Source organism: Synchiropus splendidus, chromosome 12, assembly GCF_027744825.2.
Source record: "Synchiropus splendidus isolate RoL2022-P1 chromosome 12, RoL_Sspl_1.0, whole genome shotgun sequence".
NCBI classification, from domain to species: Eukaryota; Metazoa; Chordata; class Actinopteri; order Syngnathiformes; family Callionymidae; genus Synchiropus; species Synchiropus splendidus.
In genome coordinates this window covers 11,975,024-12,001,722 of record NC_071345.1, presented here as the reverse complement: position 1 = coordinate 12,001,722, position 26,699 = coordinate 11,975,024, and the positions used below count along the sequence as shown (strand labels likewise).

The 26,699-nt window shown below is 41.2% G+C and overlaps 3 protein-coding genes across 5 annotated transcripts; 2 read left to right on the top strand and 1 right to left on the bottom strand.

Moving 5' to 3' along the window:
- Positions 1-986: 986 nt before the first annotated feature.
- Positions 987-7,336, bottom strand: p3h3 (prolyl 3-hydroxylase 3). Its single transcript, XM_053881199.1, has 16 exons — positions 7,048-7,336; positions 5,662-5,846; positions 5,437-5,595; positions 4,984-5,176; positions 4,779-4,910; positions 4,573-4,715; positions 4,387-4,476; positions 4,272-4,324; positions 4,133-4,212; positions 3,939-4,066; positions 3,764-3,859; positions 3,543-3,693; positions 2,673-2,790; positions 2,514-2,589; positions 2,310-2,450; positions 987-1,886 (listed from the first exon to the last, which is right to left on the bottom strand). Exons 1-16 carry the CDS (start codon positions 7,325-7,327, stop codon positions 1,731-1,733), a joined length of 2,181 nt encoding a protein of 726 aa, XP_053737174.1. The 5' UTR covers positions 7,328-7,336; the 3' UTR covers positions 987-1,730.
- A 420-nt stretch (positions 7,337-7,756) lies between these two features.
- Positions 7,757-17,990, top strand: usp5 (ubiquitin specific peptidase 5 (isopeptidase T)). 2 transcript variants are annotated; one of them, XM_053881427.1, is made up of 20 exons: positions 7,757-7,997; positions 9,483-9,611; positions 9,682-9,748; positions 9,827-9,954; positions 10,543-10,688; positions 12,122-12,306; positions 12,371-12,465; positions 12,924-13,117; positions 13,312-13,383; positions 13,455-13,542; positions 13,607-13,732; positions 13,799-13,952; positions 14,026-14,188; positions 14,257-14,345; positions 15,222-15,407; positions 15,621-15,764; positions 15,890-16,032; positions 16,640-16,790; positions 16,872-16,956; positions 17,197-17,990. In XM_053881427.1, the coding sequence occupies exons 1-20, from the start codon at positions 7,890-7,892 to the stop codon at positions 17,288-17,290; spliced, it is 2,547 nt and encodes an 848-aa protein (XP_053737402.1). In that variant the 5' UTR covers positions 7,757-7,889; the 3' UTR covers positions 17,291-17,990. The 2 variants fall into 2 exon arrangements, with proteins under 2 accessions (XP_053737402.1, XP_053737404.1); XM_053881429.1 differs by having other exon boundaries at positions 15,222-15,350; positions 17,197-17,986.
- A 223-nt stretch (positions 17,991-18,213) lies between these two features.
- Positions 18,214-26,567, top strand: LOC128768506 (uncharacterized). 2 transcript variants are annotated; one of them, XM_053881430.1, is made up of 9 exons: positions 18,214-19,204; positions 20,106-20,146; positions 21,962-22,120; positions 22,188-22,319; positions 23,207-23,431; positions 24,871-24,933; positions 25,012-25,154; positions 25,786-25,835; positions 25,968-26,567. In XM_053881430.1, the coding sequence occupies exons 2-9, from the start codon at positions 20,119-20,121 to the stop codon at positions 26,017-26,019; spliced, it is 852 nt and encodes a 283-aa protein (XP_053737405.1). In that variant the 5' UTR covers positions 18,214-19,204; positions 20,106-20,118; the 3' UTR covers positions 26,020-26,567. The 2 variants fall into 2 exon arrangements, with proteins under 2 accessions (XP_053737405.1, XP_053737406.1); XM_053881431.1 differs by lacking the exon at positions 23,207-23,431.
- The last annotated feature ends 132 nt before the right edge of the window (positions 26,568-26,699 follow it).

Below are 26,699 nucleotides of genomic sequence, written 5' to 3'. Positions count from 1 at the left end.
AGGAAGAGGGAGTAGAAGATGTGTGCTCCAGAGAGGTCTAAAGAAAGATGAGCTAAAGAAAGCCTAGTGTGCAGAGGAGCCTGGTAAGTTCCACCAAGGATCGATGATGTTTCTGTGAAAAACTAATGCTAATGCTAAATACCATTTTAGTTGATTATTAAGCATTATTATAATTTCAAACCTTAATGTTTACAGTATGTAATGTACACTAGAAAACAAATGTTATGAGCCAGTATTCCAAGGACTGATGATGTTTCAGTGAAAAACAATGTTTACGGCAAATGATGTTATTAAGTATTGTTATATTTCAAACTGTATTATTTACAGTATCATATCTTGTTTTTTGTGTTTTTTAGCATCCTCTACATACGGTAGTTATCCCAGTAAAGGTTCATTAGAAAATAAATGTTTTCAGCATTAAATATGTCTGGTTGTTACGTGGTTATTGTCAGAACCAGTATTCCAACCATGGACTCCCTGACAGGATTCAGTAAAACTCTCGGGCCCTGTTTCATCAGTCAGTGACTTTCTGTTTTGCAACTGTCGTTGTTAGTAGCTTGACAAATAAATGTACTTTTATACTTCCATTGCCAAAATCTACACACCCATTTGTACATCATCACATTTAAGAAACTCAGAAGGGGTTCAGAGGATTCACCCTTCAACTAGCCATGCTAGCAAAGAAGATTTCTGTCTGGACTCTCCATTCAAATTGAAGTGAGAAGTCCAGTCACACCCGTGGTTCAAAGTAGAGCAGCTCATCCGACATGTTGGACTGGGATAAGGTCTTGCACAGGCCAAGAACATGCCTAAGAAATGATGTCCCAGCTGGTCTGGGAACACTGTTCAGAATAGCAGAGTCTAGAACTGTTCTATTTTTTTTATATATTTGTTTACTAATTTTTTAACAATAATAATAGCTGGTTATTTTACTGCCAAGAAGCACAAATAAAAATGTTTAAAACAACACACTAATATTTATTTCTAATCAGATGTATGCATCGTTTTACAGTGAAAGGCCACACACAGCAGGGAAGACACAAGTTCTAAAAGCCAAACATACATTTTCATTCTGTTTGAAAGGTAAGGAACAAACAACTTTAAATTCAGCTTGAGACAAATTACATTCATTGAAGTGCTTGGTCTCACATTGTATTTGCCAGTTTCTGAAAATACCTCATATATTATCTCTGAATTCAGTATAGCAAAATAAAACAATCATGTTTCCATTGGTTGAGAACAGGCAAATAAATTCCTGTACTGTCACATAATTTTAGACACAGTTGGTCATAAAGACTACGCAAATCTAAATCTGTCATGTGTTTCCTCTTCATATCTTCTACAAGTCTTCCTTTGGATGGTTTAAAAAAAAGTTAAAACATAAAAACATTTATATATACACATTAGTTGAAGAATGACTCAAATTCCCTTTGATCCTCTTGTTACCCTGATCTCCACGTCGTTCTATGAGAGAGTGAAGACAGTGTAAGTGTACATGTGCCACATGATAGCACTGCATTAAGTGGACACAAGTGGTGGAAGGTCGGTCTTCCTGTAGTATGAAATACATGGGTGCATGTTGGTTCATATTGAGGTCCTGATCCTGTGTTCATGAGATGGCCAATTCCTTCACACACACAAATAAATGTACATGGACTCAAAAGTGAGACCTTTTTCTTTGACTATAATGTGCAAGAACTGTCCAGATGGCACCTTAGGATGTTTCCCCCTCACAACTCATCTCTGCCTCCTGTGACCCTTCCTCTCTCTTTGCTTTTGTCTTTTGATGATTGACTTCGAGCATTCCGACTGGCGGTGTTGCCACCACCTTCCTCTTCGTTTTTAACACCCGGTTCCCCCCACATGACCTCAGCTTCCTCCCGCTCCTGAAGGAAAAAAACAGTTTTAAACAAGTTTTAGATTCATTTCTACTGTATAAAAACATTAAATATTTCAGTGTGTAACAAGCCTGTATAACATATTGGTTTCACTTTCTGACATTAGTAACAAATATGCGTCACTTTTCTCTCAGACTAAATTCTATTGTACCTGCATACATGACCGTATCATGAATTTTCAACGCTTTTCCTAACAACAGGCCTGACAAATGCATTCAAAAAATTCCGGCTCTGGCCCCGGTTATTGTCTTTGCACACATGCACACAATTCATCATCATTAAGAGCCATCACAGACAGAGGCCGACGAGAGCAGCCACCACATTTGCATCCTACTTGCCTCTCCATCTGGCCCTGCACGACCAGAACAACAACAATTGTCCTGTTGGAATCAGAGCCATCCTAAAACTCACCATGTCTCGGTACAGCTTCTCCTTTGTGAACCAGAGGGCCAGCGCACACCTGCGGCCGCTGGTTACCGCGGTAACGCCATGAGGATTGACAGGCCCAGATGAGAACCCGACCAGCCGCCCACACGCTGGTTTGACACGAGCCTGCAGGGAAATGATCGCTTGTTCACTGAACTAAGTACAGAACGACTGAACACAATCGCTTACTGTGACTGTCTTGGCATCTCTGTGAGTGAAGAACAACTCTCCTCCTTCAAAGTCCTGGTTCAGGTAGAGAATCGCACTGGAACGTAGAGTTACATGAGTAGACAGAAACAGACTGGCAATGGGTCAGTGGTTGAAAAAGAAAAGAAAAATTCCATCAACCTGAGGTCTCTGTGAATGAACGCCGGAGCCTCTCTCCAACACTGTTTGGTCTCCGGCTCCAGGAGACAGTTGTCCACGTGGACGGGGTGAGACAGGTCTATCCTGCCCTGCTGGTCCCCTGAGCAATACAAACACAACCAGGCTCACAACGTCTTCTCGCCCACATCTAAACTCTTCATCCAATTTTGTATTCAACCTTTCCCTTTCTATCTATCGTTCTCTTTATTTCTCCCTACGGATTTTAAGGATTTCCTTCCTAGTTTGCTATCAAACAATACCTTCCGTTCTTTAATACCTCCTCCTTTATTTACAGCCATATTAGAGCTCTGTTTGTTAGTTTAACTCCAGAAGGACAAATGCCTAGTTGACAACAGGCTAACTTAGAAGCGATGTGATTTTGGTGGTGATCAGAAGGTTCGTTTTGGAATTATGACCCGTACGAAGTATTAATAATGTTACTGCACATAAGGTCACATGACAAGCACTGGTGAAAAACCTGCAATAAACAGACATTGTGACTTTATAAAATACCTCATGCAGCGGAAGCACCAGAATAAATTATCTTTTGTGTCACTTTAAAATGTGGATTTAACAACATTTCAAATGTTTTCACTCTTATTCCTGATAAAGAAGCCTCTTCTTCGTATATCTCTTTGGTACTGTCTCACTAGACCACTATAGCAGCGCTACCGCCATCTGCTGTTCATTTTAACTCATTACAATCTAAATATCAGATTATAGATAGATAAATATAACTTGGTAACTCCAAACATTTAAGATACTACGATGGTTATCTTCATAAGCAGAATTGTAAATTGAGCAATTTGAGTGCTAAGCTCACGTCAACAGACCAAAAAAGTTTTCTTGTACCTGGGACGGCATTGCGGCAGACCAGATGAGTGAACGCAACAAAAAGTCCCGACGGGCTCCTGAAGTAGGAATGGAGCAGGATTCGGGCCCGCTCTCCGAGCTCATACAGCAGCTTAGCGTCTGTTTGGTTCACCAGGGCATCCTGAGCAAGCTACGCATAGAGAGGGAAAACAACAGAGCAGATGTGAATGTGTGTTTCAGTGTCATGACTAGCCACTTACTTTGGCAGCCCTCAGGACAGTAAGACCATCAAATGTCTCATGAGGTGTGTGGGGGGACCGTCGCCCCCGGTAACCGTCCCCAGCAGAGGCTACAGCCTATCAGCAAAGACAGAACATTTTAGAAGCTACAGCTGAGCATCAGACAGTGTCGTGCTAATCGCCTAGTTGAGCTTACGTTTGCTAGCTGCACTATTCTCTCACACTCTTTTTCCGTCATCACTCCATCAAACACAACACGATTGGTCCCGTTCAGAAGTTCATCATCCATTGTGATGGTCACACCCACTTGTGGAACCGGACCACCTGGTCAATGATAAGAAACTTGAATAAATAAATCAACTGACAGTTTTGCGGCTGAGTATGAGTTACCAGCAAAAAATCCACTGTCATCAACGTCAATCTGCTGCTCTCCTTCCTTCATCTTTTCATTCATTTTCTCTTTTTCAGCCCTGTTAAAACACACGGTTCATTCAAAGAAACTTGACTGACTTGATCACTCCGGTCTTACTTCCAGGCCTCTCTGATAGACTCCGGTACCACATCTTCTGGAGTCCAGATATCCTGCAGAAACATTCACCACTGTCAAACACTCTTTTATTTTCATCTTAAATCCACCCACTTACTGGGTCTGTGAAGCTGAAGTCCAAGTGTTCCACACCAAAATACAGTAGCTTCTTTTCTTCCAAAGAGCGACTAACATATCGACTGATCTCCTGCAGGACAAAGGCACGAATATGGAAGCTAAAACAGGTTCATAGAAACACTAGTGTCAACCTCACAGAGGTGTTTTGAAGGAGAGGTTGCACTACCTCACAGGGTTGTGTCTCCTTTGACTCTCTGTCACCCCCCAGGGTCTCAAAGTAGAACTGTAGGTTGTCTACTGAGTCCTTATCAGAGGGGTAGAACAAGAGAAGAGACCGAAGAGTCTTCACTGCTCCTCTGATGTCGCCGGCTGAGGTGGAAAGGGAGCTAAAGCGAACTTGCCAAAGAAAACCTTCTCAGTTCATTTTAAGACCTTTAAATTGTGCAATGTGCAGGTGCTCCAGCTGAGTAGGCAGGAAATCCTCCTGAGCGGAGAGCCTTCCGGGTCGTGTGGACACTTGCGTCACGCAGAACTGCCGACAGGAGAGCATGGAAAGAGAGAGAGCTGGACCCAAAAGAAAGACAGGATCAATTATTTTCATCCAGAGACAAAGTCACGACTGAGTTTACTCCCTCACCAGCAGCTTTCTCAAACACCCCGTCCACAGTTCCCACTCCTCTGTCCTCCGGCAGCGGCTGAGAAGCGACAAGGCACTGAACCCTGCATTCCTCCGTCTGGCGGAGTGTTTCGTTCACACATGCTTTCCACTTCTCAACAGCTTGGGGCCAGTTGGACGAGGCCTCATGCTGAAGAGCGGAGTCATAGAGAACCTGGGGACATGACGGAGCAGGAGTTGTGAATGGAGTTCAGATGAACTTCTGCATAGAAAATGATGAATAATATCATTTAATAAGTCATTTCAAGGGGTGGGGATTTATTTGGATTAAGGTGACTAACCACTGGTGCTATGGATCAGAATTGGTCTCTTGGCGGTCATAATGTTATGGATGGCCATTGTAAAACAGTATGGACAAATTCTGTCCATTAAAACATTGCGCTACACCATGCTCTCTGCCTCCCACCTCCTCACCCAGTGCCTCTCATTGCCAATCTCTCGGTCCTGAAACGCCTCTTCTGTCACTCCCTCCATCCTTCTGTACTTCTCAATGTTGTTTCTCATCTCCAAGTGGCTGGGGTTGGCGACGAAGTATGTCTGAGCGGCTGCTGCAGCTTTCTGCAGCTTCTCCAGCTAGCGGAACAAGGAAAACTTATTAAAATCTCAAGCTCAAGATTGCTCCTGCCCAACACTGCTCACCTTGTAATACGTGACTTGAAGAAAGTTGTAAGGGTTGCGGGTGCCAAACTCATAGTCTATGTCGCTAGAGACAGGAAGCAGTGCGGTGGAAGTGACAGAGCGACCCATGCAGAACCTCAGGCATTCTGCCTCCTGCTGAACCCAGTCCAAGGCCCAGAGGTCCCACAGCGCCCCCTTTGCTGTGTCTGTTAGAAATTACAGAGGTCTCTACTTAGCACACTTAAAAACAGAATTGCATGTAGTCTATTATTAATGGATCACTGTTCATACATTGAGTCCAACATCCAACTGAACAGTTCAAATCCAGGTCCATCACATTAAGTATACAGCTCTGGAAACCACTGCAAAATTGTCAGTATAAATCAGTATTTCTTATTTTACTATTTATAGGTATGTGTTTAAGTTTGTTTCGTTTTATAATCTACTGACAACATTTCCACCAAATTCCATATAGAACTATTGTCATTTATCAAGGTGTGGATAAAGGACCGTCAGATCAAGACCCTGTCATGGCCAGCCCAGTCTCCAGCCCTGAAACCCATTGAAAACCTCTGGAATGTGATGAAGAGGAAAAGATGGATGGTGGCAAGCGATCAAACAAAGCTGAGCTACTTGAATTCTTTCAAGTGGAATAAAGTCACCCAAGAACAATGTAAAAGACTGGAGGAGGAGAGCATGACAAGACATGTGAAAGCTGTGATTAAAAATCAGGGTTATTCCAATAAAAATATATATAATTAATACGATCTTGTTTTCTGATTTTCAGAATCTTTTTTGTTATTTTGACCATTTGTCATTTTCTGCAAATTAAATGACTATACAGTATAATACTATACTGTATTTTTATTTGGTATTTGGACGAAATTATCTCATTTAGATTATAAAATTAAACAAGAATGTTCATTTTTACTTGCACACGCCCATAAACAGTGAAATACTGACAATTTTGCAGTGGTCCCTTGATTTTTTCCAGAGCTTTAAGTTCCAACTAGATGGCCCTAAATAGCGTGATAAATCTCAGAACGAAGCAAATCCATCACACTTCAGTTATGCAAATGGAATAATTTAAGGGACATCCTTCCACTCGTTCCCAGGTCTCCTTTATTTGGTAAAAATTCATGCAAAAGTTGCTAGAGGGATCAAACAAGACATTATTGTTATTAATGCTTTTTTTTTCAATCAGCTTCTTAACGCAAAACAAACAAATAATCCAAAGATTTAGAACCATTCCGAACAGGTTTTAACAGAACTGATAAAAAAAAAAAACATACATGGAGTGATGCACCGGGTTTGGCTCCATGAGGAGCATCCAAAACATTACTTTCTGAGGCGTCTCAAGGGGCTCCTGTGTCGGAGTACATGGTTGAACACCACTTGTAAACTTACCAAGCCTCTGGCGAGCTTCTTGTCCTGAAGTCTGACACACGTCGTGACACTGTCTCCGAACCCTGAACAGAGACTCTCTGGTAATAATGGACTTCTCGATCAGTTCTGCAGCTTTGGCCCACTCCTGGTTATAATACGAGCGAACTCCACTGTAGTATAAGAAATCATACGGTTGCAGAAGCGATAGCCCTCCATGGTTTGCCTCGGCGAAATGAAACAACTTCAGAATAAATAGTTGAAACGCCACGTATACAGCGGACAGATGCTTCGGCGGCGCCATGGTCCGGTTCTGTTTTAGTCGGCAGAGGAGGAGGGACTTAAAAGTTCGACCGCTTCCGTTTCCAATGTGAGTGGAGATTCAGGCTCATTGCGTTAACTTTTTATTTCGCCGCACCACAAAATTTATATCACAGCTTCAAAATTCATGAATGAGTTAAAACTGATTTTCTGTTGTCAACATGTAAAGCTAGTTGTCGTCCTGAAGATGGTGCTGTTTATAATAATACATAATTAATTTACCAGAACAAAACCGATCATTGATCATCATAAGTGAATCGTCGTAAGTCATCGATAAACCATTATGTAAGATACAGTTGATAAACCAATTAAAACTAGATTTAAAAAAAATCACACCGCCTATGCATCTGGTGCGTTGCGTTACATACTCCGTGCCAGTGGGGGCGCTGTCCTATTTTGCCTGCACCACCCGGGGAAGAACGAAGAACATTCATTCAGCCAAACAGACACATTAAATCCGTACGGGACTTTTCGGAGTTGTAGAATCAAGGTCCAAATTTAGAATAACAACTGTGTCACTGAGCTGCCTGGATATCTAGCTGAACATGGCTGATGCTGGTGAAGTTTTGATGTCGGTGCTGTCCACAATTCGGGTTCCGAAGCCCGGCGATCGGGTCCACAAAGACGAATGCGCCTTGTCATTTTCCTCGCCGGTGAGCGCTGTTGCTCCACACAGCTAAACAGCACGCATTTGTAGCTTCTCAAGCCTTCAGACCTTTCACTCTATGCAATGTAAACATTATCCTGTGTTCGCACCCTACCTTTGTCTTGAATTATCTGGTTAACATTAAGCAACGGCGAAGCTAAGCTAATAATGCACTGTAATGGAAGCTGGTTGCTGTCAAACTAGCTAGCAAGCTAACGATGTTTGTGGCTATTACAAACCCAGATGTTTTGATCGAATTATTTAAATACATACTACTCTGTCAAATATATAGATTTTTTTCTAATAGTGTTATTTCCGAGATTTACTATATATTTGCGCACCGTATCATTTTTCACTTTCACATTTGCGCATTTTTTTCCTACTCGAAATGGTTTTGTTTTTCTTCCGGACAGGTTCAGCGATTGAAGGCTTTTGCTATTCTTATTTTAATGTTTTTAGATTTTATTTTCAATTTTCAGTTTTAATTACGCATTTTGGCTGGTTTAACCCGGCTGTGTGTTGAAGTTAATTAAATATGTATTACAATTAAATATAATGATCCGATGAAGGAGGACAGTCACTCCTGACTCTTCTTAAACAACTCTTATTTTTTAGACTTCTGTTGGCATTGTAAACAGTTTGCTTTGAAGAACACAACTGAACCTGCAGTAGCAGTTTCCTTTAATACAGTTGGTAACAACATAGAAAGTCTTACTTCAACTGTGGGTGACTAGTGTGTCTTTAATTCAAACAACCCTCAACCTTCATATATTTCATAGTGAGCCTATACGGTGTTTTGCAACCATTTTGAAGCCATACACCTTTACTTTCATTGCAAAAAAAAACAAAAAACACCAGGCACACTACTAATGGAACCTTGGCCAAAGCACTATTATGCTTTGTTGCAAATGCCTTTAATTTGTGAAAATGTATAGCTGCAGACACTTGGTTATGATGGCGGAGTATCAGCCAAAGATAATTTGTTTTAAGGTATTTACAGCACAATTACTTGAAATTGGATAATTACCTACGGCATACCTGACTTTCAGCTCACGGCATGCTAGAGTGCCGCGGCATGCTGGTTTTAGGGAATGGTAAGATGCTGCATGAACAGATTTGGTGGTTCTGCTTGCGCTGAAATGGAAGTAGCAGTGAAGAAAGTGAGCATGATTGTTGGTCTGAGGAAGAGGAGGAAGGTTTATAACTCTTGGCATTGTTGTGAATGTCAAACACAGCCAGAGCAGCTTAGAATGTTATTATTCAAAACAGCCTTTTTTGGTGCATTATGAATTTCAGAATAAGTGTTTGGATGATGAATGTATCCCTAACATTTTGTACAAATGCTTTTATGGTTTTATTTTCCTAATAGTACTAAGTAACACTCATCTGTTATTTGATAGCTTTGCACTCTCCACTCATCCTCAGCATCCATAATGATCGCAAATCTGTCTGCAGAGTCAGTGGTAATGCTGCCTTTGCTTACCTGTTTCAGGAGAGTGAAGGAGGCCTGTATGTGTGCATGAATAGTTTCTTGGGCTTTGGGAGCAGGTATGTGGACAGACACCACGCACGGTCTGGTCAGAGGGCTTATCTGCACATTACTAGGATTCGCAAGACAAAGGTGAACATTGTTTCCAGTACATTCACACAAGGAATGTCCGTTTTTTAAACTGTATTATTGTCTTACACAGAAAGATGACGATAGTAACTCTGGATCTGGACACCCACCAAAGAAGAAGCCCACGAGATTGGCGATAGGTGGGAGATGGACCTCGACTAAAGCGCTGCTTTATTCCACTGTTGTTTTGTCAACCTCCCTCTGTCTTCTGCATCCAGGAATTGAAGGTGGTTTTGATGTGGAGCAGGAGCATTACGAGGAGGATGTAAAGGTGGTTATCCTACCAGACAGACTCGAAGTGACGTCAGATGACCTTGCAAACATGCCGGATGTCGTGAAAGAAAGGGTACGCTGTTGTCTTTTGTTACGTCTGGACCATCTGATCACTATGCTCTTTCCAATAATTGCAGTGTTTATGCAATCAACAAGTAACAATTCTAAACACTTGTTTTCCCTCTGGATCATGTACCATGAATTAATTGCCTGCTCTGTCATGGACCAAAGGCATTTAGACTGTAAAATTTGTATTAACTACTTTTTGCAATGAGTTAGACTCTGTATATTCAAATAGCAGTGGAGCTGTATATGTGCTTTCTTTTGTGAGTGATGTGGATGTGCGCTCTTCAAAACCAATCATGGTGACCTTCACAGCAATCCTGTTTTCCTATAATAATCTCTCACAAAAACACCAGTGCTTGCTCAGAAGAAATATGTGACCCAGACCGGGACATCCAGCACTGAAAACTGTACACAAGAATAAGCAGCAGGAAATCAAGTTTTTGTTTAACATACAACAGCTGTTGGAACGCCTGACGTCCCCACAAACTGGCATTTTGTATCAGCAACATCATAGGATTTGACCCAAACTCCAGAGATTCATTCTTTTATCCGCCATGTTGATGTGATAAATTACATATTTTTGCCTTTCCTCTAGGTGTCCTTGTCTATGGCAGGTATCATGGCTGCAGACTCAGTGTCTCACACCTTGCAAGTTCAGCAGTGGGACGGGGAGGTGAGACAGGAGTCCAGGCATGCAGCTGACCTCAAACAACTCGACAATGGAATTAAAATTCCTCCTAGGTCTGTACTCCTTTTTGGGATTTCACACATATAGAAAGCCAGTTGAAAGTGCATCTTGTATGTTAGCTTGCTCATATATTTAACCCTGATAAACCATTACATTATATAGTGGTACCTCGGTTCTCGACCACAATCCGTTCCAGACAGCTGTTCGAGAAGCAAATTGTTTGAAATCTGAATCGTTTCTTCCTATTACAATGAATGGAAAAAGAAATGATGCGTTCCAAGCCTTAAAATAGGCTTTTGTAGGAGTGAATGTAGAGTGTCTGCTGCAGGTGCGCTGTTCCTCTATGTGTGTGGCCGCTGCATGTGGGAGCGGTTGCCGAGTGAGTGACGTCTCTCCAGAAGTGAAGAGGTGCCCGGTGCGTGTCCAGCTCTGAATGTGCGCTTCTGTGCAGTTTGGCTGTGACAAAGTCATAAACCAAGTAACGCTCTGTCCGAGACTCGCCTCATCCCTGTCCCAGCTCCAGCCCACAACAGGACATCAAACCCTGGAGTGGAGGTGTGGAGAGCGAGCACTTCCCCTGTGACACTCTACCACGGTCCAGTGTGGAGACAGGAAAGGTTTTACCCCTCAATATGAAGAAAAACAGTCAGTAAATGTAGCTAACGGGACACGTCTGCATACAGAGGCTGCATTATACACAATAATGCGCGTCTTGGTCAGCTGATCGGTCCGCGCACGTTTTTTCTGCCTTTTTTGGGGGCGTTCAAGTTCTGGATTTTTGTTCGAAATCAGCAAAAACCAAAAAAATCTCGAAATTTTTGTTGGAACTCCGATTTGTTCGAAGTCCGGAACGTTCGAAAACCGAGGTACCACTTTTCTGATTTGCCAGAGGGCTGTTTCTGCTGCCAAAAGCAGCTTTAATGGAGGGCTCTTTGTCTGCTTTATAATTATTGGCACATTTAAAAGTGGAGAATAACAGCATGGCTCGTCTGGCTGACTACATCTTTAAGCTATTTATTACTTTTGATAAGTGATGATACGGCAGAACAGCAGAATGGGGCCCTAATACACATTTGTAGAGGTGTGTTTGTCACTTCTTTAATGTGGTATCAATCTTACACAACTAAATGATGGCATCACATGATTAAATGAAACGTCAATTAAATAATGAGTGGTTTTATGACCAAGAAATCATAATTTCAACACTAAGCAGAGAGAGATTGGGTGTATTTTTGTCTGTCATCTCAACAGTGTTTTGGAATTCGCTGTTTGATCCTTATACTGTGACTCTAAACTTTCTATACTACAAATAAAATCATCTAATGGACTAAAACATGGCCCAATCTGAAAGATCATGCAGCTCTTAAGAGCCAGATTCTTGGTGTGCGTGTTAACAGGTGCCAACTATGTTTTCAGGAAAGTGAAATAGCTCCTGCCTTCTGTAACCATTCAGGGTTAAATAAGTCTCCTCATCTCTCCATCTCAGTGGCTGGCGGTGTGACGTGTGTGACCTCCAGGAGAACCTCTGGATGAATTTGACGGATGGCAGAGTGCTCTGTGGTCGCAGGTATTTTGATGGCTCTGGCGGCAACAACCACGCCTTGCTCCACTACCAGGAGACAGGCTACCCGCTTGCCGTAAAACTGGGAACCATCACTCCAGATGGAGCAGGTGCGAGGCAAAATCGGTCGCCATCTATCAGACCCAAAACTCATTTTTCCTTTTACGTCCCCAGATGTGTATTCGTATGAGGAGGACGACATGGTCCTGGATTCTAAGCTGCCGGAGCATCTGTCTCACTTTGGGATTGACATGATGACCATGGAGAAGGTCAGCCATGGCTGCTTATTGTTGTTTTGCTGGACGTCTTTTAATGTGTTGTGTGGCTTTAAAAAAAAAAAGTCCAATTCTATAGCTTTGGAGAGAGCAAGGGGAATACCAGACGCATTTTTTTTAAAAGCACAAATATCTGCCCTCCATAGTATCACAACTCAGCGAGCTATGTGCATCTCATCACTGTCAAAGTTCACTGGCAAGGTTGCAGAGCATGATAAATGACAAGCCCAGTGAGGGCGCTGGCAATACGCACGTGCTGTCACAGCTTCATTGTGTTGGCTGAGAAGTGAGTGTTATAATGGATATACTGTTTTGATTTGTTGGCGCCCGTGTGGTGTAGCTGTCCTGAGATGACTGAGTGTAGCCTGAATATATTATGTATAGGGTTTATCTTCCTGCTTCCTAGGTGATATTTTTCCCCTTCATCTGTTCTACACCGTTTGTTTCTTCAGACTGAGCGAACTATGACCGAGCTGGAGATCGCTGTGAACCAGCGCGTTGGCGAGTGGGAAGTGATCCAAGAGTCTGGGACAACCCTACGTCCCCTCTATGGTCCCGGCCTCACAGGGATGAAGAACCTGGGCAACAGTTGCTACCTCAACTCTGTCATGCAAGTGCTCTTCACCATTCCAGACTTCGAGGAAAAGTAAGTATCACGCTTTCTCAACCCAGTCCAAGTAAAGTTGACGTCATGATGGTTCTTTTTTTCTCGCACACAATTGCAAGCTGTTTTAGAGAGGTTCATCATAAAAGAGATGTTCATGATCATATGATTTGGTCTCATTTAATTATTGAATTTGTTTAATACTGGATTTTCGATGTTTTTTTTGTGTAATTTAGGTACGTGTCAAACATTGACAAGATAATTGACGATGCACCGAGTGACCCTACTCAAGACTTCAAAACTCAAGTGTGAGTATTGGTTACAAATGTTGGCCTGTTAAAATATTTATGCCTGAATATGCTTATTTACTGAATTTCAGAGCCAAGCTTGGTCACGGCCTGTTGTCCGGAGAATACTCCAAACCTGCTCCGGACCCCGGAGATGAGAACAGTGCGCCAGAGCCCAGGGTATGATGAAGCAATCTCTTTAATCAAACAGAAATGAAAATGATGTTGACACTTTGTGCTGCAGGGAGATCAAGTGGGCATCGCCCCCAGAATGTTTAAAGCGCTTGTTGGGCGAGGTCACCCAGAGTTCTCCACCAACAGGCAGCAAGACGCTCAAGAGTTTTTACTGCACTTCATCAACATGGTGGAGGTCAGTGTGAAATCATGACCAGATCATGTGTTAGCAAACCAGTTCTCATGAAAAATTCTCTGACAGAGGAACTGTCGCACCGGCTCCAACCCGTCTGAGGCCTTCAGGTTCCTAGTGGAGGAGAAGATTGTGTGTCAGCAGTCGCAGAAGGCAAAGTACACACAGCGGGTGGACTACATTGTCCAACTCCCCGTGCCCATGGACCAGGCCACCAACCCAGGTATGGGACTAACTTAATGCTAACAACAGACACATGCCTTAGTTGTAATTTGCTTCCAAACTTTGGCTCACAGAGGAACTTCAGGAGGCGGAGCATCGGCGTGAGCAGGGCGACACCTCAGCCCCCACAGTTCCTGCACAGATCCCCTTCACAGCCTGTATGGCTGCGCTGAGTGAACCTGAAATCCTCACTGACTTCTGGAGCTCAGCTGTCCAAATGAAGACAACTGCTACCAAGTATGCGCAACTACATTCCTAGATTTAAAAAAAAAATCGAGTCTTTAATATCTGATATTTATTTCCAGAACGACCCGCTTTGCTTCATTCCCTGATCATCTGGTTATTCAGATTAAGAAGTTTACTTTTGGTCTTGACTGGATCCCCAAGAAACTTGGTGAGAAGAAAACCATCTCAAATAAGTCTGTGCTGAGGATGATACTTATTTTCCCTTCTCTCAGTATCATATTACCCGGAAAAAAATATAAATATATATTTATATGGTATAGTTCTGCATTTGCTTATGTTACATTTAGCATTTTAATTTTACTGTCATAGTAGTAACTCTTATTTTTATCATTAAAAACAAAGTGTATGATACCTTACTTAGTGCTACATTCATGCAAAGTTAAGTTTTAAACCTCTAATGCTACTTTATACCACATTTTGAACTAAATAAAATGCTCTAACAATACATTTCTAAACGAAAAAGTATACATAACCGGGTTAATAGACTGTTGATTTCATCAGCAAAAATATGCATGTTATTTAAGGCTATTTGCAGTCTCATTATCAGTATGTACCATATGTGAAGTACAAATATGTTATTGATCGTCTATCAACAACCTATCAACAAAAACCCCTTCCTGACATGTTCAATAGATGTTTTTTAAGGGGTTTCATGGAACATAGCGGGTTGACTACGAGGGCTGGGAGATTAGATCCAAACTGTTTCCTGATTTCCAGGCGCCAGCTTTGAACTGCAGACACATTGTTACACAATCTCAGGCAGCTCAGTCAGAACAGTCCTGGTTTGGATTCCCCTCTCTGATGTTGACGTTTGTTCAGTCTCAGCTGCCAGCAGATCATTCGGCAACTTTGATCCTTATTTTCATATCAGGCGCAGCATGTGTCTTTCATCCGAGGGCGCAGTCTGCTGATGCAAGAGTTTCCTCTCCAATTATCGTTGGTGGTTCTATCACCAACTGGAATATCAACTTTTGTCCTTTACAAGAAGTCATTTGACTGGGATCCTTTTTTCCATCACATGCAGACGTGAGCATCGACGTTCCGGACACGTTGGACCTCAGCGCCCTCCGTGCGATGGGTCAGCAGCCTGGAGAGGAGCTTTTACCAGAGGTGGCCCCGCCCCCACTCATGACCCCAGATGTGGAGGTTAAAGGTATCCTGGGTTCCCACGGCAACGAGGAGGACGACTCGCTCTACTCCCCTCTGCTGTGTCAGTCTATCTGTCTTTTCTGCTCCTTCCTCTTCCTTTCCACCGGGAAACTTCATGTCCTCACTCGTTTCCTTCTTTTCTTTCTTTCAGCCTTTTTTGTTCTCATTGTCTCGTCTTAGCGGTTAACAATTTATTTTACTACATTGGATTCAAACGTTTCTATTCATTATCAGAATGAAGTGCAATGGATTCATTCAAGTGTTTCTTTCTCAGCCCCAGTTCTGGATGATGCCACAGTGTCTCAGCTGTGTGAGATGGGATTCCCGATGGAGGCGTGTAGGAAGTCTGTTTACTACACTGGGAACACTGGAGTGGAGTCTGCCATGAATTGGATCATGGGACACATGGATGACCCAGGTGCGTCAAAGTAATTTTATTGCAATATGTGTTTGTAGTCATTTCTTCCTTAGTGTTTGGGACATGCTGCTCTGTATAAGCATCACCAGTCCGGTGCCAAAGCTTCTGTTTGTCTTTGGTTGTAGACTTTGCATCCCCGCTGGTGTTGCCGGGCTCCAGTTCTGGTGCTGGAACCACACCGACTGAGAGCGCCTCTGAGGAACATCTAGCAGCCATCGTCAATATGGGATTCAGTCGAGACCAAGCCACCAAAGCACTTAGAGCCACGGTACAAGAAGTCTCAGTCTGGTTCAGCTTCCAAATACTTCAGGCCAGAGTTTTGATCAATTTGAAATGGAAATGATACTTTTTTGAATGGTGGATTTTAACCAGTATCTGTTAAAATCTGTTGCTTAAACCAAGTACAAATCAATATATAATCTATATATATATATATATATATATATATATATATATATATATATATATATATATATATATATATATATATATATTCAAATTAAAGTTGTGTACCATGTGATTAATTCCTAAAGTACGCCCTAAGCTTGATGAAATGCCACTCTTACCATTGTCCTAGTTTACTTTCAATTATGAAGTTAGGATGAAATATTCATTTGCAATGGTTTGAGGCACATATTTTTTTGAAAGCAGGGAGTCACTTTATCCACCAACATACAGTTGAAGTACATCAGTGTCCGAGTAGTTTGTGTGCAGCTACTGATTTCTCAAGTCACATGATTCATCTTTTGCCTTCCGAGCTTCCTGAGTGAGCTGATGTGTTGTTTACGTTTCTTTATTTTGACAGGACGTTCTGTTGCAGATGCACTTTCTTCTGTTGTCGTCATGTTGTTGATAGTTTCTCTTCCCAATCTCAGAGTAATGTCCTGGAACGGGCAGTGGACTGGATCTTCTCACACCTGGACGACCTTGAGTCCATGGATGTTTCTGAAGGAGGCCGGTCTGCAGCGGAGAGCGAGGGAGGAAGGGAGCCTGCACCTGGGCCGCGTGTGAAAGACGGAGCTGGCAGTGAGTCTAACCTTATGACAGCAACCTGATGTCATGATATCTCAAACGTAACCAATAATTTTTATTTTCTCTCTGACTCAGAATATGAGTTGTTCGCATTCATCAGTCACATGGGGACGAGCACAATGTGCGGCCACTATGTTTGTCACATCAAGAAAGATCAGCAGTAAGTAGCTTATACTCCGGTAATACCAGCAGATGGCGCTGTTTATTTATAATACATTCCCATTATTATTGTTTGTTTATTTCACAATGAAATCTGAATGAAGTCTATCATTTAAAAAGGTAAACAAATTGCTCATGAAATATCTTATTTCCCGCATCATTGGATGTGCCTCGGCTATTAATAAACGAAATATTATGACCAGAGTGAGATGAGGTTGTGACTCGTCTCTGTTTTTTCTAGGTGGGTCATCTTCAACGATCAGAAGGTTTGTGCTTCGGAAAAGCCCCCCAAGGACCTGGGGTACCTCTACTTCTACCGGAGAGTGGCCGAATGAGACATGGGAATGTGTGTGACTCAGAGTGAGAGTGGCGCGCGTGGATGGTAACACAAAGGCGGCTTTAATAGTCACACCACAGAAAAGCTCTTTAGACATGACTCAGCACATTTCACACCTGAAGCGATCTGTAAATACATCAGTCTCTTTTAATCACATGCAGATTTCCACTCTGTGGGGAGGATTTCGGTTTGAATAGTCCCTGTTTACTGTTTAAAAAAAAAAAAAAAAAAACGCGATTCAGCAAATAATATCCGACGACACAGTAGCAACACACGGACTGCGAACGTCACCACAACTTGCTTTCTGAGCTCACCGTTTCCTTATTTAGCCGTGCTGTGGACGCATCTTGTCACCCCTGTCACTGCGCCCACACCTCCGCTTCAGGAAGTTTGTGTCTCTTTCTGTCGTTTATTTAAAAATACACATGTCAACCAATCAAGCAAACACAGTGCAGAGTGATCAAAGATAGTGATGTTAAACCAAAACCTCGAGGTGCATTACTCCCACGGTCGAAAATCTCGCATGCAGGTTCATTGGGGACTCTAAATCGTCCTCCAGTTGCCGTGTGCGTGAGAATGCTTGTTGTACGTGTGTTGGACTGTCAGCTGGGATCAGCTTCAGGACCACCCCACACCCCCCCATCATGTTCCAAATAATCTGAAACGTCATGGTTGGATGAATGTTGATCTTTGTTATATTTTGTCTTGCAAACAAATCCTTTGTTACTTCTGTTGTGACAAATAAAGAAATGGCTTTCTGCGTTCTGTCTACACTTTGTGTGTGCCAGCCGGCTGCTGGGCGGCGAGTCGGACTTGGTGAGTGTCTGTGCAGGGTGGATCCCCTGGTTCCCAGTGGTGACCTTTAACTACTGACACTGCTCTGTAGCAGTGAGCACAGACATTTATTCGCCCCGTGTTCAAAATACCGGCAACATATTTGTAATATGATTGGAGTACTGCTAACTGAGGCATTTGTTGTTGAGGATCGAGTCATGTAAAATTGTAATTGTAATAACATGGTAATGATCAGAGACAAAGCAGTGTGTGAAGTTGGCTGGCTGTGTGAACATTTTCTTTCTCTGTCTCCCATTCTTGCGCTTCATTTAATGTGATCTATGGATGTGGATGGTTAGTTTCTTAACTCTTCTGTAGGTGATTGTAGATCAGGAATTGAAAAGGGGAATTTAATTGGATCTGGGCACTGCTTTTTGAAGGAGGTGAGGAAGTGGACTCTCTGAAAGAGAGTGAAAGTTGTACCACCCCTCTTCAAGTGAAGTTACTTAAGGTGTGACAGCTCCCACGCGAGGCATGACAAGACTGTCCGACTTAGTGAAGGTGAGGATCCAAGACACCTTTGAGGGAGTAAATCTCAGTGCTGCTGCATTGGGATGTGTTGTTGGAGTTAAACAGAACACAAGTTGTTGAAAACATTACGTCTTGCCTGAAAGTCAAATGGTTTGTTGCAGCCTTTTACTCACTGATGGCATCAGAGGACGGTTGTGTTTTTGTAGAGTGGACGGCCATCTGAGTGTGGGCATCGCTAATTTGCAGCTCGAAATGACTTTCCTTTAAAGGCAGAAGGATGAGAAATGGCTGAATCTTGATGTGCTCCTCACAATGCTGTGTAACTTCCTCTATGATCCGAAGAAAGGATGAACCGCAGATTCACTGCTTAAAGGGTTTCAGCAGTGACTTTCAAGTCAAGAGAGTGAAGAGCTCTTCTCTAAACTCACATTTTGTACGGAAACAAAAAAAAAAGTTGTTTGTAGACCTACTTTTTGCTGAAGGCGTCAAACCACTGAGCCCACATGTTCCCAAACACACTTTTTCATTTTGCTTTCCTGCTGATCTGAGACAAGAGAGACGTTTCTGGTTGAAGAAAAGCAGTAACTATTGCTACTTCAGAATTTTGGTAAGTTCTCATGATATTTCAGCACAATGGCTTTATTATTGATTTGGGTTTATCACCAAGTTTTTTTTGTCTGTTTCACATTGTAGATAGCTGAACATTTTTTCAGCAGTTTTTACAGTTTTTAACCTTTGTTTTTAATAACACATGTTGTAATAAATATGAACAACATTTTTATTTTTTTTTTACAATGAAGCGGTACAAATTCACAACTTGGTAGTATTAAAACAACAAAAAAGTATATTTTAAAGGGTGAGTAAAGCGCTGTACTTGAATTAGAACATTTTCTTTATTCGGTTATTTTCTTTAAAAAAAAACCTTATTTTGTTTATTCAACACAATTTATTTATAATCACATTTATTACACTTGTTGATGTTCATTAACAGCTAACAACATTGAATTCATGTTCATGTACCCATTCAATAATTATATAGGATTCAATTTTCAAATGTTGAAAAATATTTGAAGATTTTGATTTCAATCCTTTTTTTTTTTAGCTTATCAAACTCTGAAACAAGAGCAGAAGGAAGCAGCAACAAAGACTTTCAGAACAAAAAACTTGTTAATCGTTCAGACAAAAAAAACAAAAAACAAAATTAAGAGAGAAGTTAAAATTAAAAATCATAGTTAAGGGTTACCCGCAGTTTCATTCGAAAGTGTAAAGTAGCAAAGATAGTGGGACGTGTCTTAGTGGCTAGAGGAACATATCATCATCACCTAAGATGCTGCTTTTGGAAGTCAGAAAATAATATATATATATTATACAAGCTGCTTCTGATGAACACAAAAAAAACTGCATGATTCAAAATTGAACTTTAAATTCTCATCATTCACAGTTTAATAAGTGTTTATCGTTTAAGTGCTGTTTGAAACAATGAAATGGTCTGAAAATGTCTTCCACAGTGTGGACTCCAAAATGAGAATCCTCCTCTGTTTCATGTCAGGTGAGTCCTTCTCCAATATGCAAATCTAAAGCGCTTCTTTAATGTAAAGACACAAAGTTTAGCAAGGACACAACTGCAGTGTGAGTCCAGCTGACAGAAACCAGAACTCGCAGCGTGCACCAAGACTTTGCTCTTTCCATTTTAATGCAAGATATTCATGTATTTATGCGAGTGTTAATGTTCGCAGGGAACAGCTGTTGCTGCACTTCATGCCCTTTATTCTGACTTAAAGTTCTCTCCCTGCTGCTATATATATATATATATATATATATATATATATATATAGAGAGAGAGAGAGAGAGAGAGAGAGACAGACAGACAGACAGACAGACAGACAGACAGATAGATAGATAGATAGATAGATATTGTTTATTTTGCATCAGTTTGACAATAGCACAATAAATCACGATGGTGTCTATATTCAAGTTTTTATATCACCTTATTTAAACTAAAGCTCTTTTAATGTCTTGAAAATATTTGTATAAGAATTTCAAGTCCATTCAGAGTAGTGGAAACCCTGGCCATTGTGTAGTGAAAAACATCCCTGAACAAAAGCAAACAGATGCTTTTGTTTGCTTTTGTTCAGGGATTCCTCCATGTTTGTTGTTGTTGTTATCATCCTAGCTGCCACGTGTCTTGTGCATCAGTGAGATCAGTGGACCAGGAAGTCCTGCACTGACAAAGGTTCCCTGTTGTCTGGAGAGCAAACTGTTAAATTAAATGAAATTGGAACCGGAAATTGCCACTGGTAAGCGCACGTGGTTATATCGCGCAAAAGTTTTTTACTTACTAAAATAATTTTTTAACCTAAAATAGTATAGATTTAGAAATTGTATGTTATTTAACTGATATTCTATTTTTTTTTAATCCAACAACATAAACAAACTCAAGTACCGCACCACAGTAGACATACACCTCCTTCAGGGGCAGCTCCTGTTAAATCTGGGTGAAACAAATGTAAGGAAAAATGTTTCCTATACAATAATGCCAATGTATCAGGAACAATAAACAATACATTGCACAGGTCAAATGTATTGGAGGATGCAGGATAAAAAAATATATATCAGATACTAACAAACAATTGCTAAATCTAGATCTTGACAACGGGATGATGTCATTACGCTAAAAACATGTGCATGTACACGGTAAATACTGCAAACTTACGTATACGCGTATAAACATATAATTTCCTGATATTAATGTTAAATATAGGCTATTTTAACAACTGTTTTAAAAAAAACGTACTTTAGACGATAAAACCAGTAAACACAATTTGCTGAACTTGCACATACGTGTTACTAACATCCGGTTCAGTTTCGGAACTTCCGGAGGACTGCATCAGGCAGGCGGACCACACCAGACAACAAATAATGAAAGTTCTGGCTGCAGTTTGCAAGGAAAGGCCAGGCTGTCGAGTCTGTGGTGACGGAGGACAGTTGAACGGTTAACAGCAGTAGCCTCCTTCAATCATTAAAACAACCACTGATACTGTATCCTACTTTTTTCCTGTCAAAGACTGCATTTTACAGGCTCCTCATTAAATATACATTTTATCTGACATGGCCTGTGTAAGAAGTTTCGGCTTCTGGTGCGATTAAATTTGGCACCTGTTTTTTGCTGAGTTTACTGTGGTAGCCAATCCCCAGCCACCTGGGACACAGACCCCAAGCGAGCATGGGGAGAAAATATTAACTTGATCCAGGTCGCTTGCAGGTCAGATCCCAGGTGCCGACTCTCACAGATGACTCTGGTATATTGGTACATGGATCACTTGTCTCTTGGTCATATTTCCTCCGTGGCTTGGTGTCGCTGCAGCGCTGCTCTCCTCCACTGCCCAGCGTCTCGTCCTGGTTAAACCCCGAGAGACGGTCATTCTGAAGTGCGGAGTGGATTCCATCACTGGCTTCCTGGAGTGGCGTCACGGACAAGACGTCATCTTCAGCGTCGATGGAAAGAGCGGCCTTGTTCGCGCGGGTGAGCCAGTGACAAAACACAGCGACTGAACACAGCCGCTAGGTTCAGTCATGTTTGTGCTCATCAGGCAACGCTCCCAAGGCAAAGCTCAAGAAAGGCATCGATCTTGAACTCAGAAATGTGAAAGAAAACAACGCTGGGTTGTATCAGTGCAATGCTGACGGAAAGATAAGCAAGCAGATACTTCAGCTCATCTCAGGTGAGATTTTTGCCTTCAGCTCTTTTTAACAGTCTCTACAGAAAGACCGTACAAAGATGACACCTGTTTTCATAGTGAAACATCCCTCTCACTGAGGACATGAGATCCATTACATATATTAAATAATAATATTATAATATTCTATCGAGTCACTCCATTATTTTTTTGTGATAGTTGAGCACTGTAATACAGTGGTACCTCGGTTTTCGAACGTCCCAGACTTCGAACAAATCGGAACAAAAATTTCGAGATTTTTTTGCTTTGGATTTCGAACGAAAATCCACAACTCGAACGCCCCCGAAAAAAAGCCAGAAAACACCTAACGTGCGCGGACCGATCAGCTGACCAAGACGCGCTTTGTGGTGGAGTGTCACAGGGGAGGTGCTCGCTCTCCACACCTCCACTCCAGGGTTTGATGTCCTGTTGTGGGCTGGAGCTGGGACAGGGATGAGGCGAGTCTGGGACAGAGCGTGACTTGGTTTATGACTTTGTCACAGCCAAACTGCACAGAAGCGCACATTCAGAGCTGGACACGCACTGGGCACCTCTTCACTTCTGGAGAGACGTCACTCACTCGGCAACCCCTCCCACATGCAGCGGCCACACACATAGAGGAACAGCGCACCTGCAGCAGACACTCTACAGTCACTCCTACAAAAGACTATTTTAAGGCTTGGAACGCATTATGTCTTTTTCCATTCATTGTAATGGGAAAAATCGATTCAGATTTTAAACAAATCGCTTCTGGAACGGCCTTCTGGAACAGATTGTGGTCGAGAACCGAGGCACCACTGTATTTCCATTTACTTTAACTGCATGTTTTATAACTCTTTATTTCCCCCGTCATAATAATGTCTTCTTTAAAGCAAACATGTTGATGTTAACAGTCCAGGTCTCGCCGTCTGAACTCACTGTGGGAGGAACTGCATGGTTCAACTGCGATGTACCCGGTCGGCAGACGCTTGTACAGTGGATGAGCCCGAGAGGGAGTTTATACAACAATCCGATGCCGATTGTCAGACCTCTGAGCAGCTCTCACTCAGGGAGGTGGTTGTGTGTCTTCTCCCATGATGGGGAGACGTACAGCCACGGGCTGGATGTTACAGTTAAAGGTAATGTGAGGGACTCATCTGAGGAAGGATTGGGAAGCCTTAGATTATGACCAGAGCCTTCCCAAAATTGTTTTCTTCTTTGGTGGGTCACTATCTTCTATATTTTATAGTTTTTTTAAATATGTTTGTGAGATGCTTCTTCCTCACCTGACCTTTATTTGTATACTGGTTTTAGTTGGAAGTACACTGTGTACACTGGTGTCAAACATTTATACATATAGTAGTTGAAATTCAAAAAGCGCATCAAATACTAGGGAACTAATAAAATATTCAGATAGTACAACCTACAAATGTTCATGTTCAAGCGGTGCCCTGTAATATGCCAGCAAGTGGACATCGTAAATGTCAAGAATTAAGCTTTATGGATGCAGCAAAAAGAGAATTTGATGATGGGTGGGAAAGCAAATAAATGTTTGTGCTTCAAGAAAAAAATCCAGACCTGTGGTGTGAGTTGGTAATAAAGTAGGACAAGGTGCATATTTAGTGTTTATGTTAGGTCTAAAACAGACCTGGGCAAAGTGCGGCCTGGGGGACTTATGCAGCTCGATTCCTGTATTTTTGTGGCCCTTTTGATGTCAGACTAAAACTATAACTGATATATTGTAATTTTTCTGCTTTTTTTTGGTCTTCCTCTTTCAGTCACCACCAGCAGTAAATATAGCATGTTCTTGTTTCAAGGCTAAAATGTTCTACTTTTCATTTTTGTGTGTTATTCATGTTCCTCAAAGTAAAATTAAGGAATATCAGAAAATGTATTTTCAAATATTATTTCAATAATTTGAAATAATAGTGCCTTTTTATCCTGAGTGTCTGGTTCATAGTTATGTTGATTTACATTCAAATTAAATGCATATAAAATCAATTGTTTAGATAGGTTTCATGGCATATTTACATATCTTTACTTATATTTAATCTTTTCAGGTTAATTTTGTTGTTGTATACTGAAGTTTAGATTTTGGATATTGGTTATGTTTTGTTGTCATTGTTACATTAAAATTTTAATTTTAATTTTAAAATGTAATCACCCACCTCTGGTCTAAAATTAACCTTCAATTATTACAAAAGAGACTGATAAATTCTGTTTATACTGATATTTTTAACAATGTGATTTTTTTTTACTTCAAAAATAATGAATTTTGTTTGGATTGTGAGTGTAACAGACTGAAATTTTGCGTGACTAAGTTTGATGGCCAACAATTAAAGGTGGTTGATCGGAGGCCACCAAAATTATCACCAAAAGTCTGGAAAAAGAATAATCACAGAATCCCACTCACAAGCCAAAAACAAAAGTGCCAAGTGTTGCAGTGCGATATGGGACTCGTGAGCTTCATTATGAAGATAAATGAACATTAAATAATGTTGACAACATGATCACACACATCATACGTACAGCATCGTGTGCATATCAATTGATGCGAAAATGTGTTTGTGACTTACAGAAGCCACCACAGCACCTTCACCCACAACTATTGCCTCTTATCCCACCAACAACACCTCTCCCCGTGAGCGGAACCTCATCTCATTCTACTTCCTGACTCTAGACCTTTGTGTTAACGCGTGACCTCTCTCTTGTGAAATAGCGCCTCCCACTCACCGGTCAGGTGAACTGCTGTTCCTCGGGCTCGGAGGCTGGATGTGGGCAGCTCTCGCTTTTAGCATCCTGATGCTCATGTTACTGACGTTACTCATCTACGGTTTGAGCAAACAGCTCCAAAGAAGGAAGGTATTGGAGACTTTCAGTAAAGATTCAGACTCATTGTACCCCACATTTTTATTCTTTATAATTTGAATACAGCATTTGTATTGGATTGGATATCATTTATTTATGTATTTATAAGTCACACATTTGACTCTGAACTTGTGTGTGTTTGCCATTCAATGCAGCTACTAACGTTCATATTTAATGTCAAGTTAAATTAAGTTTTTGCTTTACCAACTGAATGAAATAAAATAAAATAATTTTTCTCAGTTTTTACTTACCCCTAATAACCTCCCACTAAATTACAATAATATTGATGCATAAATTGTGAATGGAACATAAGATATTAGTTTTAGTTTTTTACCTTATTTTTTTTTGTGTATTTTAGTTTTCAATTTTATTTTTATTTTATTTATTTATTATTCCTCACAACATTTAGGCCATTGAGGTGGGCCCTCAGGAAATTTTATGCTGACTTCCTCAGCTGTTATAATATTTATATCTTAAGAAGTAAGAAAACTGCATGATTTTCAGCAGCACTGAGGCGTATAAAGTCTTGCGGTTTGGAATAAATTGTTGCCAGTGAAACCTAGTAAGAGAGAAAGAAGAGATTGTGTTTCATATAAATATATGAGCTCTGTTGTTTTCTTTTCAGCATAGACTCCTCAGGATGAAGAAAAACAGAGTGTACTGCAACTGCAGGCTGTAAATATACAAGCGTCTCTGTTACAAACTTTTCCAACACTGACCTTCAATATTTCTGCCTCTTTCACCGACTTCTTCATTATTGTGTCATAATTGGTGTGAAATCTCTCCTCTTTTGTCTCTTTATCACAGACCGACAGCTGCGGCGTCACTTCAGCGAGGCCGGCGCAGAGACAAACCGTGAGCTCTGCCTGCTCCGCCGTGGCTTTTGGAGTGACAGAAGGAAGAACAGAGGCAGAGGAGGGGAAGAGAATGGGACTCCGTCGTGAATGTTAAACAGTGTTTTCAATGGAAATTGGATTCCAATGCAATTATGTTCCTTTTTCTGGGCATTTTTATCATACAGTTTGGATCACAGCGATATGAATGTAAATAATCAGAAGCGAGAAGTTGGGGAGAAGAAGACGCCATCGGTCTGGATTTGTCTCCTTGTTCATGCCGCTTCTCAGAGTGTCACGGCTCTGTTATTTTTTATCTTGGTTTGCTGTGACTTAGAATAGCAACTAAACAATCGATAAAGTCTTTGTGTGTAAAACAGTGTGTGTGTGTGTGTGTGTGTGTCATTAATCAGACCTGCAGTGTGACTCTGAAGCGACAACCTCCTGGAAATATCTCCATCAAGCAAACGCTGAATCCACTTACCAAGAGGTGAATGGATAAAAACATTGACTCGCTGCCAATTCATGCCAAAATAAAAGTGATATTCACCCTCCACCCTCATCCTTCAACAACTTCAACTTTAAAAAAAATGGTTTACATAATTTTTTATAACTGAAAATTAACAGCATTTTTATTTTTATTTTTATTTTTATTTTTATTTTTATTTTTATTTTTATTTTTTTTCTCAGTATTTGCATATCTTCT

What these genes read in the sequence shown, in the direction of transcription:
- p3h3 (XM_053881199.1), bottom strand. Translation starts at nt 7,327, where the DNA reads ATGGCGCCGCCGAAGCATCTGTCCGCTGTATACGTGGCGTTTCAACTA. An exon ending in TTGGCAATGAGAGGCACTGG is followed by an intron (nt 5,177 to 5,436) that starts GTGAGGAGGTGG and finishes TCATGTCCCCAG; the next exon opens with GTTCTCTATGACTCCGCTCT. An exon ending in TCTATCAGAGAGGCCTGGAA is followed by an intron (nt 4,213 to 4,271) that starts GTAAGACCGGAG and finishes GTGTTTTAACAG; the next exon opens with GGCTGAAAAAGAGAAAATGA.
- usp5 (XM_053881427.1), top strand. Translation starts at nt 7,890, where the DNA reads ATGGCTGATGCTGGTGAAGTTTTGATGTCGGTGCTGTCCACAATTCGG. An exon ending in CGGATGTCGTGAAAGAAAGG is followed by an intron (nt 9,955 to 10,542) that starts GTACGCTGTTGT and finishes CCTTTCCTCTAG; the next exon opens with GTGTCCTTGTCTATGGCAGG. An exon ending in CAAGACTTCAAAACTCAAGT is followed by an intron (nt 13,384 to 13,454) that starts GTGAGTATTGGT and finishes ACTGAATTTCAG; the next exon opens with AGCCAAGCTTGGTCACGGCC.
- LOC128768506 (XM_053881430.1), top strand. Translation starts at nt 20,119, where the DNA reads ATGAGAATCCTCCTCTGTTTCATGTCAG. An exon ending in CCTCCTCTGTTTCATGTCAG is followed by an intron (nt 20,147 to 21,961) that starts GTGAGTCCTTCT and finishes GTGTCGCTGCAG; the next exon opens with CGCTGCTCTCCTCCACTGCC. An exon ending in CACCAACAACACCTCTCCCC is followed by an intron (nt 24,934 to 25,011) that starts GTGAGCGGAACC and finishes CTTGTGAAATAG; the next exon opens with CGCCTCCCACTCACCGGTCA.